Raw genomic sequence first — 15,896 nt, 5'->3', positions numbered from 1 at the left:
AAATGAATATATAGGGTAAAACATGCTAAGGTAATGATATTAGGATAAACAAAGGCTCGTATACTCTAGTGGAGGCTAGGTTTCATTGCATTGGCGAATAAGAGTGCTTTTAAGAATCTTCCCTATTCGTATCTAACTTCTCGAATTTAGATCTCCGATTTTAGGTACGAAGACACTTGGGCTTTCCGCAATGGGTACAAAGCCGTCATCCTCACTCCCAAAGCATGTCCCAATCTCATCTGGTGGCTACTCATTCTCCGGCTGGTCTTAAAGCCTTTTGTAATACTTTAGGACCCTTAGTCAAACGGTTCATTTCGAAACAGGACAAGTATGAAATACGATACTTGAATGTAATGACAAAGTCACTCATCAATTAGAGCAGATCCTGAAAGACCATGCTCACACTTGAACTTTCTATTAATCTATTAATTCTGTATTAATAGAGAAACATTATTTTTTATCTTTTTCAATAACATGTATATATTTTTTTTATTTCTTACAAACTAAATGAACCAATTAGAATTAAGGTCAATTTTTAATTTTCAGTTTTATAATTTATTTGTTAGTTAACAAATGATTTTCCTCGTTTAATTCGAAAGTTTTTTCCTTTACTATTTACCTTAAAATAATATTGAATTTGTCTTGCAATAATTCATTTCAATTTCACTGATAAGCATCATTTATTGCAAATAAATATTAACTTTATTTATAATTTAGGAGTGTTAGGGCCCACCCCACTCATGACTCATGAGTCAAGTCATGACGCATGAGTGGACCTAAAAGAAGTGAGAGAAATGGATGGACTCATGACTCATCTCTTTCGTTTGGGATCCCTATACAGCAAAAAGAAAATTAATATATGTTAAATTCACCGTTAAACAAACAAATAAAATACAAATGACCACATGAATCCCTTGGCTGCTTGCCGTCGCCTTCACGAGTCCTTCATTTGGGCCTTTTCCTCTACCATCCCATCCGCCAATCTCATTCATCTCCTTGGATAAAGGGATTTCCTTCGACTTCAATCTACACTTTTGTTTGTTACTCCTGTTTTTCTAATTTATAGCCTTTGCTATTGCCTACCAATACACGCAAATGTTGGAGGGGCACATTGCCCATAATTTAATCCCTACAAAACGTTCTTAATATTATATAGGATTCATTTTTATAATAATTTTTCATAATAAACTAAACAAATATTCAAAGCAACACTTAATTTTATTTCCGTTATCTCAAATAATTTGTTAAAATATTCATCTTTTCTTATATATATATATATATATATATATATATATATATATATATATATATATATTTTGAGACATACAATTTTTTGATATGTATTTATTATCTTGACAAATTAAATTTTTATTTTAGCATATGTATTTATTTTTAAAATATATAATCTAAATTTATGTGTAATTTTAAATTTTTTATTAATTTATTAATTAATAAATTACATTCTTAAGTAATATTCTAATTCTAGAAAATAACATTTTAATTATATTTTAATACCATATTAACTAACAAATTTATTCCGTGAATTAGATAATAATTTTAATTCTAAGAAATAATATTTTTAATATTTTATTAACTAGTAATTTGATTTTTTAATTAAAGTATCAACTATGAATGTAGAACTAATTTATATAATATTAAAAATCAATTACCAAATAATTTTATATTACTAAGTTAATAAAATTTTAAGATATTAATTCTAAAAATTACTTAAAATATATAACTTATTATTATTCTTAATATATTATAAATAATTATAAAATTTTAAAAAAATTATTAGATTTTATCGATAAATTTAATTTATAGTATTATTTATAATTAATAGAATAATAATAATATTATGCAATGCATAATTAAATGACTAATTATAGATTGATTTTATTAAGCTTCATTTATTAATAAAGCTAATTGTATGATAATAAGTGTTAATTTTTATTAACCCATATGCAATAATTACTTGTAAGCATCCAATTCAAAATTAATTAGTATAAATATACTATTTAAGAAAAATAAATATATATAAATTCAGATGAAGGTAATTTTACTTAAACTATATATTTATTTACGTCGGATTTTAAATAATTAAATATGACTTTTATAAAAATTAAAGATAAAAAATCATAAAAGAGAATATGATACTTTTAATTTTTATTTTATTGATATATTAATTGATATATTTATTATTATAATAATACTTTACTAATAGAATTATTTACTATTTAATATTGTATTATAGACTAATTTATTAAATAAAATTATAATATAATTTTTATATTTTTAATTTGGAATGCTTGTAACGAGCAATATAATATATATATATAATCCACACATATTATTAAATATGTGCCATTTGCCATGAGTTGATGCAAAAATGGGAATATCCACTTTCAATTCATAATTCGTTTGAATTTTCAGGAAAGAAAATTATATTTAATTGTCATAATTGGGTCACAGTTAATTTAATTTTTCCTAGGTGGGAGTATTAAAAACAGACTTAACAATTGCCAATAAATTATATTTATCGCATAGTATACTAGCATCCGAGGACAAGAGAAGAACAAGAAGAAGATTCCATTGTTTTAATATCTTATTAATTATTCTGGTGCGTTGTATATAAGTAACCAAATTTTACTTTTTTTTTGCTTCAGAATCCCATATTACAGAAGGTCTCGATCTTCTTTAGATTATTGCAAATAATGTCAGATTATCCAAAACAAAACCCATTGAGTCACTTGATTAACAACATATCATCATATGATAGCAACATAATGTTGGCTGCAGTCATATCACTCCTTGTTGTGATCCTTTTTGTGCTGCTTCTGCACATCTATGCCAAATGGTTTTTGACACGAGCTAGCAGCAGTGGAAGAAGGAGCAGGAGATCAAGCAGCTCTGTCTCTGTGTCTCATGTTTTACTTTCTGCAAGATTCCATCAATATTTCCATTATCCTAGAAAGGGTCTTCACCAGTCAGCCATTTCTTCAATTCCATTGTTTGTTTACGGAGGAGCAGATGAAGAGCATGAACAAGGTTTAGAATGTGTCATTTGCTTAAGTAATTTCGAGGGAAATGAGGTTGGGAGGAGATTGACAAAGTGTGGACATTGTTTTCACGTTGAGTGCATTGACATGTGGTTGCATTCCCACACTAACTGTCCAATTTGTAGAGCTCCAGCGGTAGTGGTACTGGTAAGTGACATTGCTAATGGTGATGTCAAGTCCGTGTCTATGGAGCCTGCAGAAACTGATCATGAGGAGTCTAGATCTCTGGGGAGTCATGTCATTGAAGTGTCCAATAATCCTGAAAATGAGAATGGGACTACTAGTGTTGTGGTTAATCATAATTTCTTATCATCACCATCACCATCACCATCATCATCATCGTCACCTTCTTCTTCTTCTTTGGCTGGTTCTTTGAAGAGGATGCTGAGTAGGAATAGATCAGAGAGCTATAAGGTTTTTCCATCATCTATTGATCACACTCGATTGGAAGTCTAAGAGAAAGTGTCGTTTGTTTTGTTTATTAAATTATTTATTTATTTTTTGTTTTCCTTTTTCTTCCTCTGGAAAAGTAAAAAACAGAGCTTGGTGTCAAACTCACGGTTCTATATGTAATTAATTACAAATATATTAGCACAAGTTCTGATTAATGTATAAAAATAAAACTCATATTTCAAATGATATTTCTAAAATTTATGACTTTTAGCCGAATCAATAGATAAAAAAGTTTGGATTTTACAAATCTTTAATTCATAAATTTATTTATACTCTTTTATTTGTCACTTGTTTTCTTTTATACAAACGAATATGGATATTATAAATGTTTAATTTTATACATATGTTTGTACTCTTTTATTTGATATTCTTTTTACATGCATTTTAGTTATTATTAATATATTATATATATTCTTTATTAAAGTGCCAATTTGCTCCAAAAACTTTCAATCAATAAGCACTTAGTTCCTTTTTTTTTTTTAATTAATTTATTCAGCAATTTGATAAGAATACCAATTCAATCCATTTGAAATACAAAAGGTTCAAATTCAACCTTATATTTATACTAAATATTGACTTAAGGTGCAATTAATCTCTATTTTGATTCTAACAACCAAATTAACTATCACTAACACCGTGACTTAATGTCTATGTGTTAGAGCATCAAAGGAACCAAGCCTATACCAAACATTTTTAGCCTTGAATTAAATCTTGTAAATTTATCTCAAAAGTGCGCAGGCGCTCCAACAGCATGCGAGCGCTTTTCATAAAGACAAAAAGTTTACAAGACGTTAAAAAGTCCACCTGACAGAAGCCTAATCATCTCATAACACTTGGCAGTCAAAATGTCAACGCTTGAAGAAGAGCCAGGGCGCCTCACTTTAGGTGTTGAGATAATTTCTGGCAGACGATAGCTCGACGAGAAGCGCCAGGGCGCTTTTGGGCGAGGTCAAGGCAAGTGCAAGGGCGCTATTGTGGCACTGGGGCAGTTTTCATAATTAATAAAATGTCAGTAACTGTTGAGACGGCTGCCACCCTATCAGTGCTACGTGGTTGGACCCGTTGGAATTCCAATGTCTCTTTTCAGAAAACGCGATTGCGCTTGGGAAGCACGGGGTTGCTTTGCATGACTTTAGGCAATTTTTGGTAAGTCATCAAATTTGGCATTATAGGAGTTTTGGGCAGATTATAACGTCTCTAAGGAGTTACTACAAGTATATATACCCCTCTTAAAGACACAATAACCAAGTATGTGTGCTAGATATATCAAAACTCTTGCAAATTCATTTCTTAACTTCTTACACTCATTTTCTTTATTTGTAAAGTGTATTAAGTTAAAATCTTTATTCAACTAAACTTAGAAAGGGTTATTGTATGAGCCTAAACACAAAGAATTGGTTGTTGAGTAACCATTAATACTTAAGAATTAAAGGACTTAGTGAGAGCTTGATACACTAAGGAAAGAGGTTTAGTGTGAGCCTTGAAAACACTAAGTCGTGGGTGAACTTTTAAATCCCAAGATTATAATCAAAGTGATTTTATTAAAATACTCAAGTGTGATCTTGAGGAGTGAAAGTAGGGAGGTTTATTCCCGAACCACTATAAATCCCTTGTGTAAACTTCTCCAATCCTTAATCTCTTCATCTTTTCCTTAATCCTTTGTGTTTTTACCTATTACTTCCGCAATTTAAGGTCTCCAATTCAATCCCCTTCTTGGTTTTAAGGGACAACACTAAATATGAAACTTTTTAAAAATAGTTTTTTATCGAGGTAATATGAAATTATTTAATTTTAACATAATTTACTCTCATTATTTGATAAAAATAATGAAAAATAGTATTTCTATGAAAAATTAAATTAAATAATATTACCAAACTCGTATAAAATTATACTTTTATTTAATTTAATTTTATCAAAATTTATTTATAAATATTATAAATTATCATAATTGGTAGGTATTGATAAGAAAATGTTATCAAAAAAATATTTATGACTTATATAGAAAAATATAAAATAATACCACCATATATTTTAACTCTAACAACAATTTATAGAGACACAATTATTAGTTGAAGTTAATGTTATTTAATTTAAAACATGCAATCAAAAATATTATCCAATTATTTTTATGAGTAAATTATGCTAACATTAAAAAATTTTATTTTAGCTAAATAAAAATATGTTTTTATCTAAAAATTGATATTTAGTATGAAGTTTAAAAATCAAATTGAATTTTTCGTATTGGGGTAATCCTTAAATTGCATTTAATTGATAACTTGGCCAGAAATTTAAAATCCAAGTTAGTTGCTCCTTAGTTTCAAGTTGAAGGGATAAATTGACATTTTAGCCTTCTTCTCATGTATCTTTTATATGCATTAATTGAAAGATTAAAGAAATTTCTACTTAGACTCATTACTAAAAATAGTTTTAATTAATAATAAATATAAAATAAAAAAATTAAATTTAAGAATAAAAGCCTTTACTTGAATTGGTTGATTTCTCTATTCTTATTTATTTTTTTAATTTTTACTAAAAATTCTATTTTTAGAAAAGTGTATATTGTGAATCTAATTTTTAGTTGTACATTATACTTCAAATTTTTAATGTTTAACTAAATTTAATAATTTATAATGCACAAAATATATATTTTTTTCTAAAAATTTCTGCGTCATAGTCCACTATCAAAAATTTTAATAGAGATGAATTTGTAAAATTAGATTTATACTTTAATGAATTTTCAACATTATTTATAAAAACTTTTTTTCTGTAGATTTCTCCATTCGTTATTTTATTTTATTTTATTAAAAATCATACTCTATCAAAGATAAAGTCAACAACAAGACTAGTTGTTATTACACTTCTTGTTAGTTGTTATTATACTTCATGTTTTCTTTTGTTTTTATTATAGTTTTATTATAGTTTTTTGAATTCTATTTTAATACCTTAGACACTGTTGAATCTTCTCTCTAATAGGGTTTTAGAGCGTTTAGAGTTTCTCCTTTAGAGCAACTTTACCTTGAGTAGGACTCTTCTTCCTCGTGCCTAGTCACGATTTTCTTGCTTGCCCTAGGTTAAGCGTTTTGCTTCTTCTTTGTCATACTTTCTTTCCACTCTTTCTTTATTGGGTTTTGATGGATCCAAATGAACTATCAAGCATATGTGGGAAGCTAAGGTTGAATAATAATCCTAATGCTTAGATCGTTACTGTGGTTGTCACGATCCGATCTGTGGGCCTATAATGACCGGCGCTAGGAAATGGGTAGACGTAAGGCCCCCGAAACTTGTAGCAAGCCTAACCATTCGCTAACTCAATCAAAGTATGATCTTGATTCTGTACTTTATAAAAATATTTCATAACTAACTTTTAACCATCTTTATAAAAATATTTCATAATATATATATATATATATATATATATATATATATATTATTCAAGATGCTAGTATGAATGGCGATTTGAATTTACGTGCTATTGCAAAATGATAAGTTTGGAATTACTACTGCAGAGAATCTAAAATTTTAAAGATCAAACTTACCAATAAAATCAATTACATTAAAACCCGAAGATGAAGAAAGTTAGGCTGCTTAGAGAAAAAGAACTGCGGAAATTAATAAACACCTGGAAAACAGTTAAATTTGAGACTATCAGTCTCGAGAGTGAGCTAAAATCATATATCCAAAAATGAATACAACCACTTCAATAAAATATTTGTTTAATCAAATAATATATTAGGTCATGTAAAAATGCCTGTTATGCCATTGATTTAATAAAAATATATTTTTTGTGCTACGGGACTAGTACCTTAGCAGAACCCTAACCCCAAAACTAACAGCCTTAGCCTTTCGGCTCTCTCACTCTAACAGGAGTGGCACCTAGAGAGCGAGGCTCGACTAGAATCCTTAAATCTAGCCTGGTCACTTAATTTCCAATAAAGCCGGTGCCTAGAGAGCAATGCTCAATCAGGGACCTTTAATCCGGTACTCAAACTCTACACAGCCCAGAGAGTTAAACTCGACTAGGGCAAGCCTTAGATATTCTTTTACTACCTCTCTCAGATTTATACCGGTGCACACACGATCCTGATGTAACCCATCAGGTGGCTTATTCTACTGCCGTTTCATCCCGAGTCAACATGCAATTACAATAACCATGATGTAGAAAATGGTATTGGAAAAGTAAATAAATAAATAATTTAAATCTTTAAATCATTCAATCAGAATTGCTACGTAGAATTTTAGCATGACACATGTATAGCGGAGTATAGCAGATATATGACTTTAACTCACAGTTCTGGTGACCTCTCTTGCTCTACTCCTAAGCCTCGGGTGGAGCGGACAGAAATGATGGATTATCTATTCACGGGGAATAATTCAATCAATTAAAGTTTTAAACATTTAACAAATAACCATAGACCTAGACTCCTTAGAACTGACTGTTTAAAAATTTTGACTCGAAAATTCTACCAAAAATTTTAACAAATAAACATTTAACAAATAACGGGTTTAGGACCTGCCAGAAACACTTTTAATGTTCATCAATTAATTTATGAAAGTCAGGCCACCAAAACTACATCATTTTTTCCGACTCCACAGCACATAACAGATCAAAATTATTGGTAGATGGTCCAACACACTATTATTTTGACAATCAATCCTCACATAATTTTTATAGTAAACAACACAATAATTAATCAAATAATTTTTTAATTAAAAATCTCTAAAAATCAACGGCTAGAGAATTACCAAGATGCTTGATAAATAGACCGACTCGCCTTCAGCTACCGGAGTTTGATCGACGATCCGAGCGTGCCTACGGACTCGAAATAACACACAGACGATGATTCTAGTATCTGATTCTCCGATCTAGCCTCCGATCATCCGGAGAAAATCACGGACAGTATCGATCGTCGATTTTCAAACGAAGCTTGATCATCGCAAAATTAGTGCCATTGGAAAGCTTGAGCTGATGGAAGTTCATCCATGAATCTGAATCAACCCTATCTTGCCGAAACTCTCCGAAAATCAAGAAAAACCCAAAACAACCCCACTTTCTCTCTGCACCGCAACTCCTAACTCTGACCACCATTTGCGTTGCCGCTGCTCCTATTAGAAAGCTCTCAAGCTTCCGATCACCTAGAGACCAAAACCACCGCTATTGGTCGCCGGAGTCGTCTAGAACGAGGTCAACAAGTGGCTGCCATTCACACAGCCTCCTTGCCGCCTGCTACCGTTGTAGCCATCATGCTTGCTGCCCTCCGCTGCACCTCCTGCCAGCTTCGTCGTGCCTTAGACGGACGCACCCATCGTCTGCCATAAAGGCCGACGTCCCGCTCCTTCTCCCTCTTTTTCTTCTTCGTCACTCTTATTCTTTTCTTTCTTTCTTTATTGCAAGTTGGTCCTCCAACTTTCTCTTAACTACCATCTAGTCCCTCATCTTTTTAATTACTAACTATTTTCCCCTGCAAAATTCCTGTTTAACCCTCCAACTTTTCTTTAGTATTTCAATTAAGCTCCTAACTACTTATTTTGGGCCAAATTAAAATTATTAGAAATAGAGAGTTACTTATTTACCCTTGCTTTTAATGGTAAAATTACTAAATTGCCCTTACCAACATATTTAATTATAAAAATACCAACCATAAAAATTCTCATTTAAACTCCATATTATTGCAATTATACTTTTAGCCTTTATTTCATAATTAATTGTCAAATTAATCCTAACGCTTAATTAACTTAACTAATCAATTTGTTGACTTTTTTTTCAATTTAATCTAATATCATTTGCTAATTAAAATTTACTATTTTTAATAAATTCTTTTATAAAAATATTATTTACTATTTCTTTCATAACTTTCAAATATAATATTTAATTCATAAATTCATATTGAGAGAAAATTGAGTGTGACCTATATATATAAGAAAAATATAATTTATCCTTTATGGAACTCACTTAATTAATTTCTTGAAAATCAAACCAATTAGATATAGTTAAATAAATCCCTTTATTTATTTTTTTCTAGCATTAAGATTCTATTTTAAGTCATCCCAATTCTATTAATTAAATAAAATTAAATAAAATAAAAACTCGTTATTAGTTATTATTATTATTATTATTGAAGAGAAAAAGTTTCAGGTATTACAATGAAGAGGGTTGTGCAGAAGCAAAATCACATTTAGATGCATGCATTACGTACAAAGTCTTGTCTTAAAAATTGGTTAATCGTGAGGCTTTCAAAACTACCTTGTCCAATATTCTTCAAGTCTATTAAAATTGCTTTATTCTTATATTCAATTTCCATATTGAAAGGAGTAGAATTCTGAATGGTGGGCCTTAGAGCTTCGAGAAGCCCCTCTTGCTTTTCTCCCAAATACAATAAAATCATTACATCTCTAGCATAGACTTTTTGAGTGTTCCTTTTGGACTCAATTTCATAACGTGCCTCTAGGTTATATGAACGAGAGAATCGCAAGATAATTAGGATCTGAAATTGGGCTAATGCATAAGGTTGACAAGGTGAAATCAGGTCCTTGCTTTGGCAGATTTCTACGTGCTAAAATCTTGATTGATATTGCAAAGTTGCTGTAAGTTGGCTTGATCTTGGGTTTAGGTGACTCTGAAACTGAATGTCCCATTATTATTTCTTATGAACATCTCATGGATTTTTGCTATGGTTGTGGGTTCATTAATCATAACTACTAAGACTATGATAAGGTTAGGGTGGAGCACAAGATTAATATAAAGATCTTCCTTTTGGTCCTTTGATGAAAGGAGTTAGTCTTTTTAATATGGACAATAGGAGTAAGTAGGCAAATCTAGGAAAAAAACATCATATCATTGTGCAGAATCTCCAAGAACATGCTAACATGGCAATAATTCATGAGGGCTCCTAACTCTCTACAAGATCCTTTGGTTTAATAGTTCCTTAATTTTAATGCATGACCTAAGTGAGTCGGTTTGAGAAGAGATTTATTTCCCTCCTCTTAGGAATCAGGGGTTTAATCATTTGAGAAAAGTTTTTACCTAATATTATGGAATGTCAATTCAACTCTTGGGTTTGATTTAATTGCCACTTGATTCGTGAAGTACTTAACTTATTAGGGGATTCATTACCTGAATAGGCTTTGTCTTTGATAATTATACCAGTTGTTTAATTCTTATTTTTAACATTAGTTTACTTTCAAATTTCACTATATCCAAACTACATCTTGATTGCTAAATATTAGTATATGATTGAAAATAATATTCATAGGTAGTCCTTAGTGGAACAATACTCTTACTTATCACTTGATTACTTGATATGATTGGTCCACTTTGCTGTGTGCGGATAGTGCGTATCAAGTTTTTGGCGCTGTTGCTAGAAAAAATTTTCTATTGTGATATTATTAGTAATTTAAAAGCTAGTGATTTAGTATATTTATTTTTTTTATTTGATTATTCTTGTTATTGTTGTGTTTGTATTTTCTTCAGGTACATGAATCTGTGCATGACCCGAGCTAGTTCAACGAAACTATTCGTTTATGAATTAGAGCTGGAAAGAACTTTGAAGCAGCAAAAAGAAGAGAGACAATGAGTTTTAACTGAAACAATGGCAGAATTATAGAATCAAAATCCAAAGGATCGAGAGGAACCAAACCAAGAAGAGGATCAGTTAAGAATAGCAGCTTCACCTAGCGAGAGGACCATGCAAGAGTATGCATGCTCAAATCTGAATGGGGCTATATCAAGTATTGTTAGGTCGAATATTGCAGCAAACAATTTTGAGATCAAGCCCAATATTATTCAGATGGTGCAAAACAGTTGCATGTTTGATGGTTTGCCAAATAAGGATCTAGACACTCATTTGCATGATTTTCTTGAGATTTGTGATACCTTTAAGACTAATAAGGTATCAGATGATGCTATTAGATTGAGGCTATTCCCATTCTCGTTGAAGGACAAGCCGAAGAAGTGGTTGAAGTTGTTTTCAACTGGCACATTTACAATGTGGAATTAGCTGGCCGAATATTTTTTAGAAAGATACTTTCCACCTTCTAAGATGGCCAAGTTAAGGAACGACATAGTAGTGTTTCTTTAGCAAGAGAATGAAACTTTATATGATCGTTGGGAACATTTCAAGTACTAAGGAGCTATCCACACCATGGTTTAACTTTATGGCTATAAATTCATACATTCTTTAATGGACTGAATTACATAAGTAAACAGTCTATTGATGCAGCAGGAGGTGGATCATTGAATAACAGGACTCCATAATAAGCTATGAATCTTATCAAGGATATAAGAGTCATGAACTATCAATGGCAGAATCCAAGAGAGCATGTTTGAGTTAAAGGTGTTGAAATCCATGCAGTAGATCCCATGGAAGTTATAAATGCACAATTAGAGGCCATGAGTAAGAAGATGGATGCTTTACTATGTAAATTCATCTCGAAGACAGGCACAAGTTATGACTTATGATTGGTGTGGGACTTGTCATTAAAGTCAAGATTGTCAAAATGGCAATAATTTTGGTAAGCCGGAGGAAGTTCATTATGTGGGTAATGCTCTAAGACAGTAGAACAATCCCTACAACGATACTTATAATCAGAGATGGAGAAATCATCCAAATTTTTCTTGGATAAATCAGAATCAACAAAGACCTCCTCCACTAAGATTTCAGCAGCAAAACCATCAACAAGCTCCTCCTAGAAGCAGTAATTTAGAGGAGATGATGGAGAAATTCATCTCAATTTCTAAAACTCAGTTTCAATTTATAGAAACCGCTCTTAGGAACCCGTAAACTTCGATTCACAATTTAGAGAATCAAGTGGGGCAAATTGCAAAACTTTTAAGTGAAAGGCTCCAAGGAAGCTTGCTAAGTAACACAAAACCCAATCCTAAGGAGCAGATTGAGGTTATTACGTTGAAGAGTGGTAAGGAATTGGAAACTAAAATGAATGAAGAAGATGAGGGTTCAACTACAATTGAAAAGATAGTCGGTGAACAAAAGGGTGAAGAGGCCAAAGTGGAAGAGAAAGTAGAGGCAACATCAAAGCCTACCCTATTATGAAAGATATCAAGCGATGGTGCCTTTTCAAGCCCATCTTCATAAAAGCAAATTAGGTACACAATTTGGTAAGTTTCTTAAACTTTTTAAGCAATTGCATATTAACATACCTTTTATGGAAGATTTATCGTATATGTCCAAGTATGCTAAATTCTTAAGGAACTCCTCTCTAACAAAAGGAAGCTTGAGGAAGTGTTAATGGTGCAACTGTCAAAGAAGAGCTCGGCGAACATTCACAATAATTTTATAAGAAATTAAAAGACTCAAGGAGTTTCACTATTCCTTATTTTATTGGTAATCTAAATGTTGATAACGCAGTGGCTGATTTAGGGGTTAACACTAGTGTTATGTCTTATAATTTGTTCAAAGAACAAGGATTAGGAGAACCTAAACCAACACTCATTAGTACTCACCTAGCTGATAAAATTGATGTATATCCTAAGGTATCATTGAGAATGTGTTAGTTAAGGTTCAAGAGTTTATTTTTTCTATGAATTTTGTGATTATGGATATGGATGAAACTGTTAACATTTCCTTTATTTTAAGAAGACCCTTTTTTGCTATAACTAGGGCCATTAATGATTTCATGATGGTACGCTTATTCTTAGGGTAGCGGAAGAGCAAGTAACTTTTCAAATTCCTAATGCTCTGAAACATCCACTTGTGCTTGATGATATAAACTTTAGTAATGATAAGATTGGGCATGAAACTATCAATTTTTTTATCTATTGTTGTTAAAAATCCTCTTAAGTTGTGTCTAGTACAAGAGCAGGAAAAATCTGATGGAAAAAAGCTTTTGAATAATTAGCCTATTTTGAGGTAGCAAAACTAATGGGAAAAAGGACATTCGAGTTCATTGTGATGCCAAAGGAAGAGAGGAAGAAACCATCCATCATGGACCCACCTACTTTAAAACTTAAGTAGCTCCCAACTCATTTAGAATATCCGCTCTTAATGGAAAGAGAGTTCAAGATTTTGGTGCAGTTGGTGCGATGCTTATGCAACCACAACTAAGGCAGTGAACCTATCGATGCAGCCTAGCACAACGACAAGTATTAAAAATATCGTATCCTTCGGAAAAGTGAAATCCTAGAGTTACTACTCGTTCCTTGTTATCTAGTTTGAGACTAATAATGAAGGTTTCTAAATTTGCTAATCACTAAAAGCTAAATTCTAAATGTAATGCGAGAGTGAATGAGAAAAGGGAATAATCAAGACAAGAAAAAAAACCCAAAGAGGACCTAAACTAATTGGCAACCAAACAAAGGATAACAGATTGTTGAGTCCGATTATGCAACCCGTGGACAGATTCTAAACTGAATTTGGTTTCCCTCTCGAGAAAACTGAATTTTTAATCCTAAGAACCTAAAGTTGGAATCTCTTCCTAATGATTGATTATTAAGTTAGCCTTAAGCTTTAATCCACCTCTATTAAGCTTTGTTAATTCTTAATCCGGTAAATTAATTGACCTTATCTCTAAGTGAATTAACTTGTTCTTACAATTAAATTTTTAAATTCAATTAGAATTTCTCAATTACTAAAAGAATTCTATGAATAGTAATCAACACATTGAATGTAGAGAAAACTAGATTTTTATTATTAATTGCAAAAAGAATACAAAAAAGAAACTCAAACAATCTTAAAAATTCAGTACAAAAGCTAACATAGCAAGGAACCTCAATGGATTCAATCAATCTAGCTACACATGTTCATGTCTAAAATAAATAGAAATCCAATTACAATGAAAGAATAAAGCAATCGAAACATGTACACCCTTTTCCCTAGAATTGGATGTACATATCAAAGCCTTGATCTACACTGCAAATAATCTCCAAAATGCCTCTTGAATTACTCTAAAACCCCTCTTCAATCTTCAATTGAGTCCTAAGAGTCACGAATATGACATCAAAATGTGGAATTAGTCTTTTGGAAGCCGCCTCGGGATGTCTGAAATGCGTCTAGAGAAATTACAAAGAAAGATGAAGAGTCAAAATTGCAGGACCTCTTCTCTTTACTGGCTCATTCAATTTTATACTGCGCACCAACACGGGCGTGTTCATAGCCCGTACTCCTCAACAGGGGCCGTGTCCAAACCGTTTTGGTCTCCAAATGACGAAATGAACTGAATCTAGCAAGGGCATGTTCTGGACCGTGTTAGCCAACATGGGTTGTGCTCTAGGGCGTGTTTGCCTCGGGATCCGTGTTGCTTCAAAGTGCTTAAGCTACATGATGTGCATAGTTTTACACATATTTGGTTGCATATTATTGTGTATTTTCTTAGCAATTATTGTGCTTTTATTCTAAGATCACCTGTGTTTTGTGTTCTTTTGTATTTCAGGAGAATTTATAGGTCCATCATTAGTGTTTGAGCAATTTTAGATCAATACATGCGAAAACAAACGAGAATTCATCAAAATTGGACAAGGGCTCGCATTTCAAACATTTATCTCGGAATAGGTCAAGGTCGTGTTGATCGGCATGGCCTGGACTTTGGCCATGCTCAACCCATTAGCCTTTGATCCTCAAATGTGGTGTTTTGGCACAGTTTTCGAGGCTATCAAGGCCTCCAGCACAGCCCGTGGTGGCTCAACATCAGCGAGGGCACGACCAGGAAGAAGACCTAATTTGCAAGATCTGAAGGTTCAGCATGGCCATGACCATGGCCGCGCTGGGAAAATTATATAAGGAAAATAATTTCTTGAGCTATGTAAGCAAGGAGCGAGGAGAGAGAGTTTTGGTGACTGGTTCGGTTTTTGTGGAGTACTGAGTTCGGGAGAGAGTTATAGAGAGGAAGAATCCCGGAATCTCAAGGTTCCGAGTACAATATAGTAGTAGAGCAAATCGAGAGGCAATTGGGGAGATCAATCGTAGTGCTGATTCAGATTTGGAGCGGTTCATCCAATTTAAGAGAAAAGGTGTATATGTTTCATTTTTGTTATTCTTTCATTATAATTGATTTCCTAGCTGTTTTAAACATGAACATGAGTAGCTAGATCGATTAAATCCATTGGAATTTCTTTACTATGTTGGCTTAGTATTAAATTGTTGCATTGTTTAAGTTTAATTTTATATCCTTCTTGCTTTCAGTATTAATAAGATAATGCATTATTCATGAGACGTTATGAATTGTGGTGTTTAGATTGCTTTGTGTGATTGAGAAGTTCATTTGGTAGTTGGAAATTTGAATAGCAAGAACTAGTTAATAATCACTTAGAATAAGGATAATTAACTAGCCGGATTAAGAATTAACAAAGCTTAATAGAGGCGGATTAAAGCTTAATGCTAATTTAAGGATCAATCATTAGGAAGAGATTCCAACTTTAGGTTCTTGAGTTTAGGA

General features: G+C 32.0%; 1 protein-coding gene across 1 annotated transcript; it reads left to right on the top strand.

Annotated features, from left to right (window-relative positions):
* The first annotated feature begins 2,680 nt into the window (after window positions 1–2,680).
* On the top strand, window positions 2,681–3,656 carry LOC8267276 (RING-H2 finger protein ATL63). Its single transcript, XM_025157793.2, has one exon. It carries the CDS (start codon window positions 2,715–2,717, stop codon window positions 3,513–3,515), a length of 801 nt encoding a protein of 266 aa, XP_025013561.2. The 5' UTR covers window positions 2,681–2,714; the 3' UTR covers window positions 3,516–3,656.
* Window positions 3,657–15,896: the final 12,240 nt, after the last annotated feature.

The sequence above is a fragment of the Ricinus communis genome, chromosome 2, assembly GCF_019578655.1.
Source record: "Ricinus communis isolate WT05 ecotype wild-type chromosome 2, ASM1957865v1, whole genome shotgun sequence".
Classification (NCBI taxonomy): domain Eukaryota; kingdom Viridiplantae; phylum Streptophyta; class Magnoliopsida; order Malpighiales; family Euphorbiaceae; genus Ricinus; species Ricinus communis.
The sequence above is the reverse complement of the archived record's forward strand: the minus strand, read 5'-3'. Positions and strand labels throughout refer to the sequence as shown.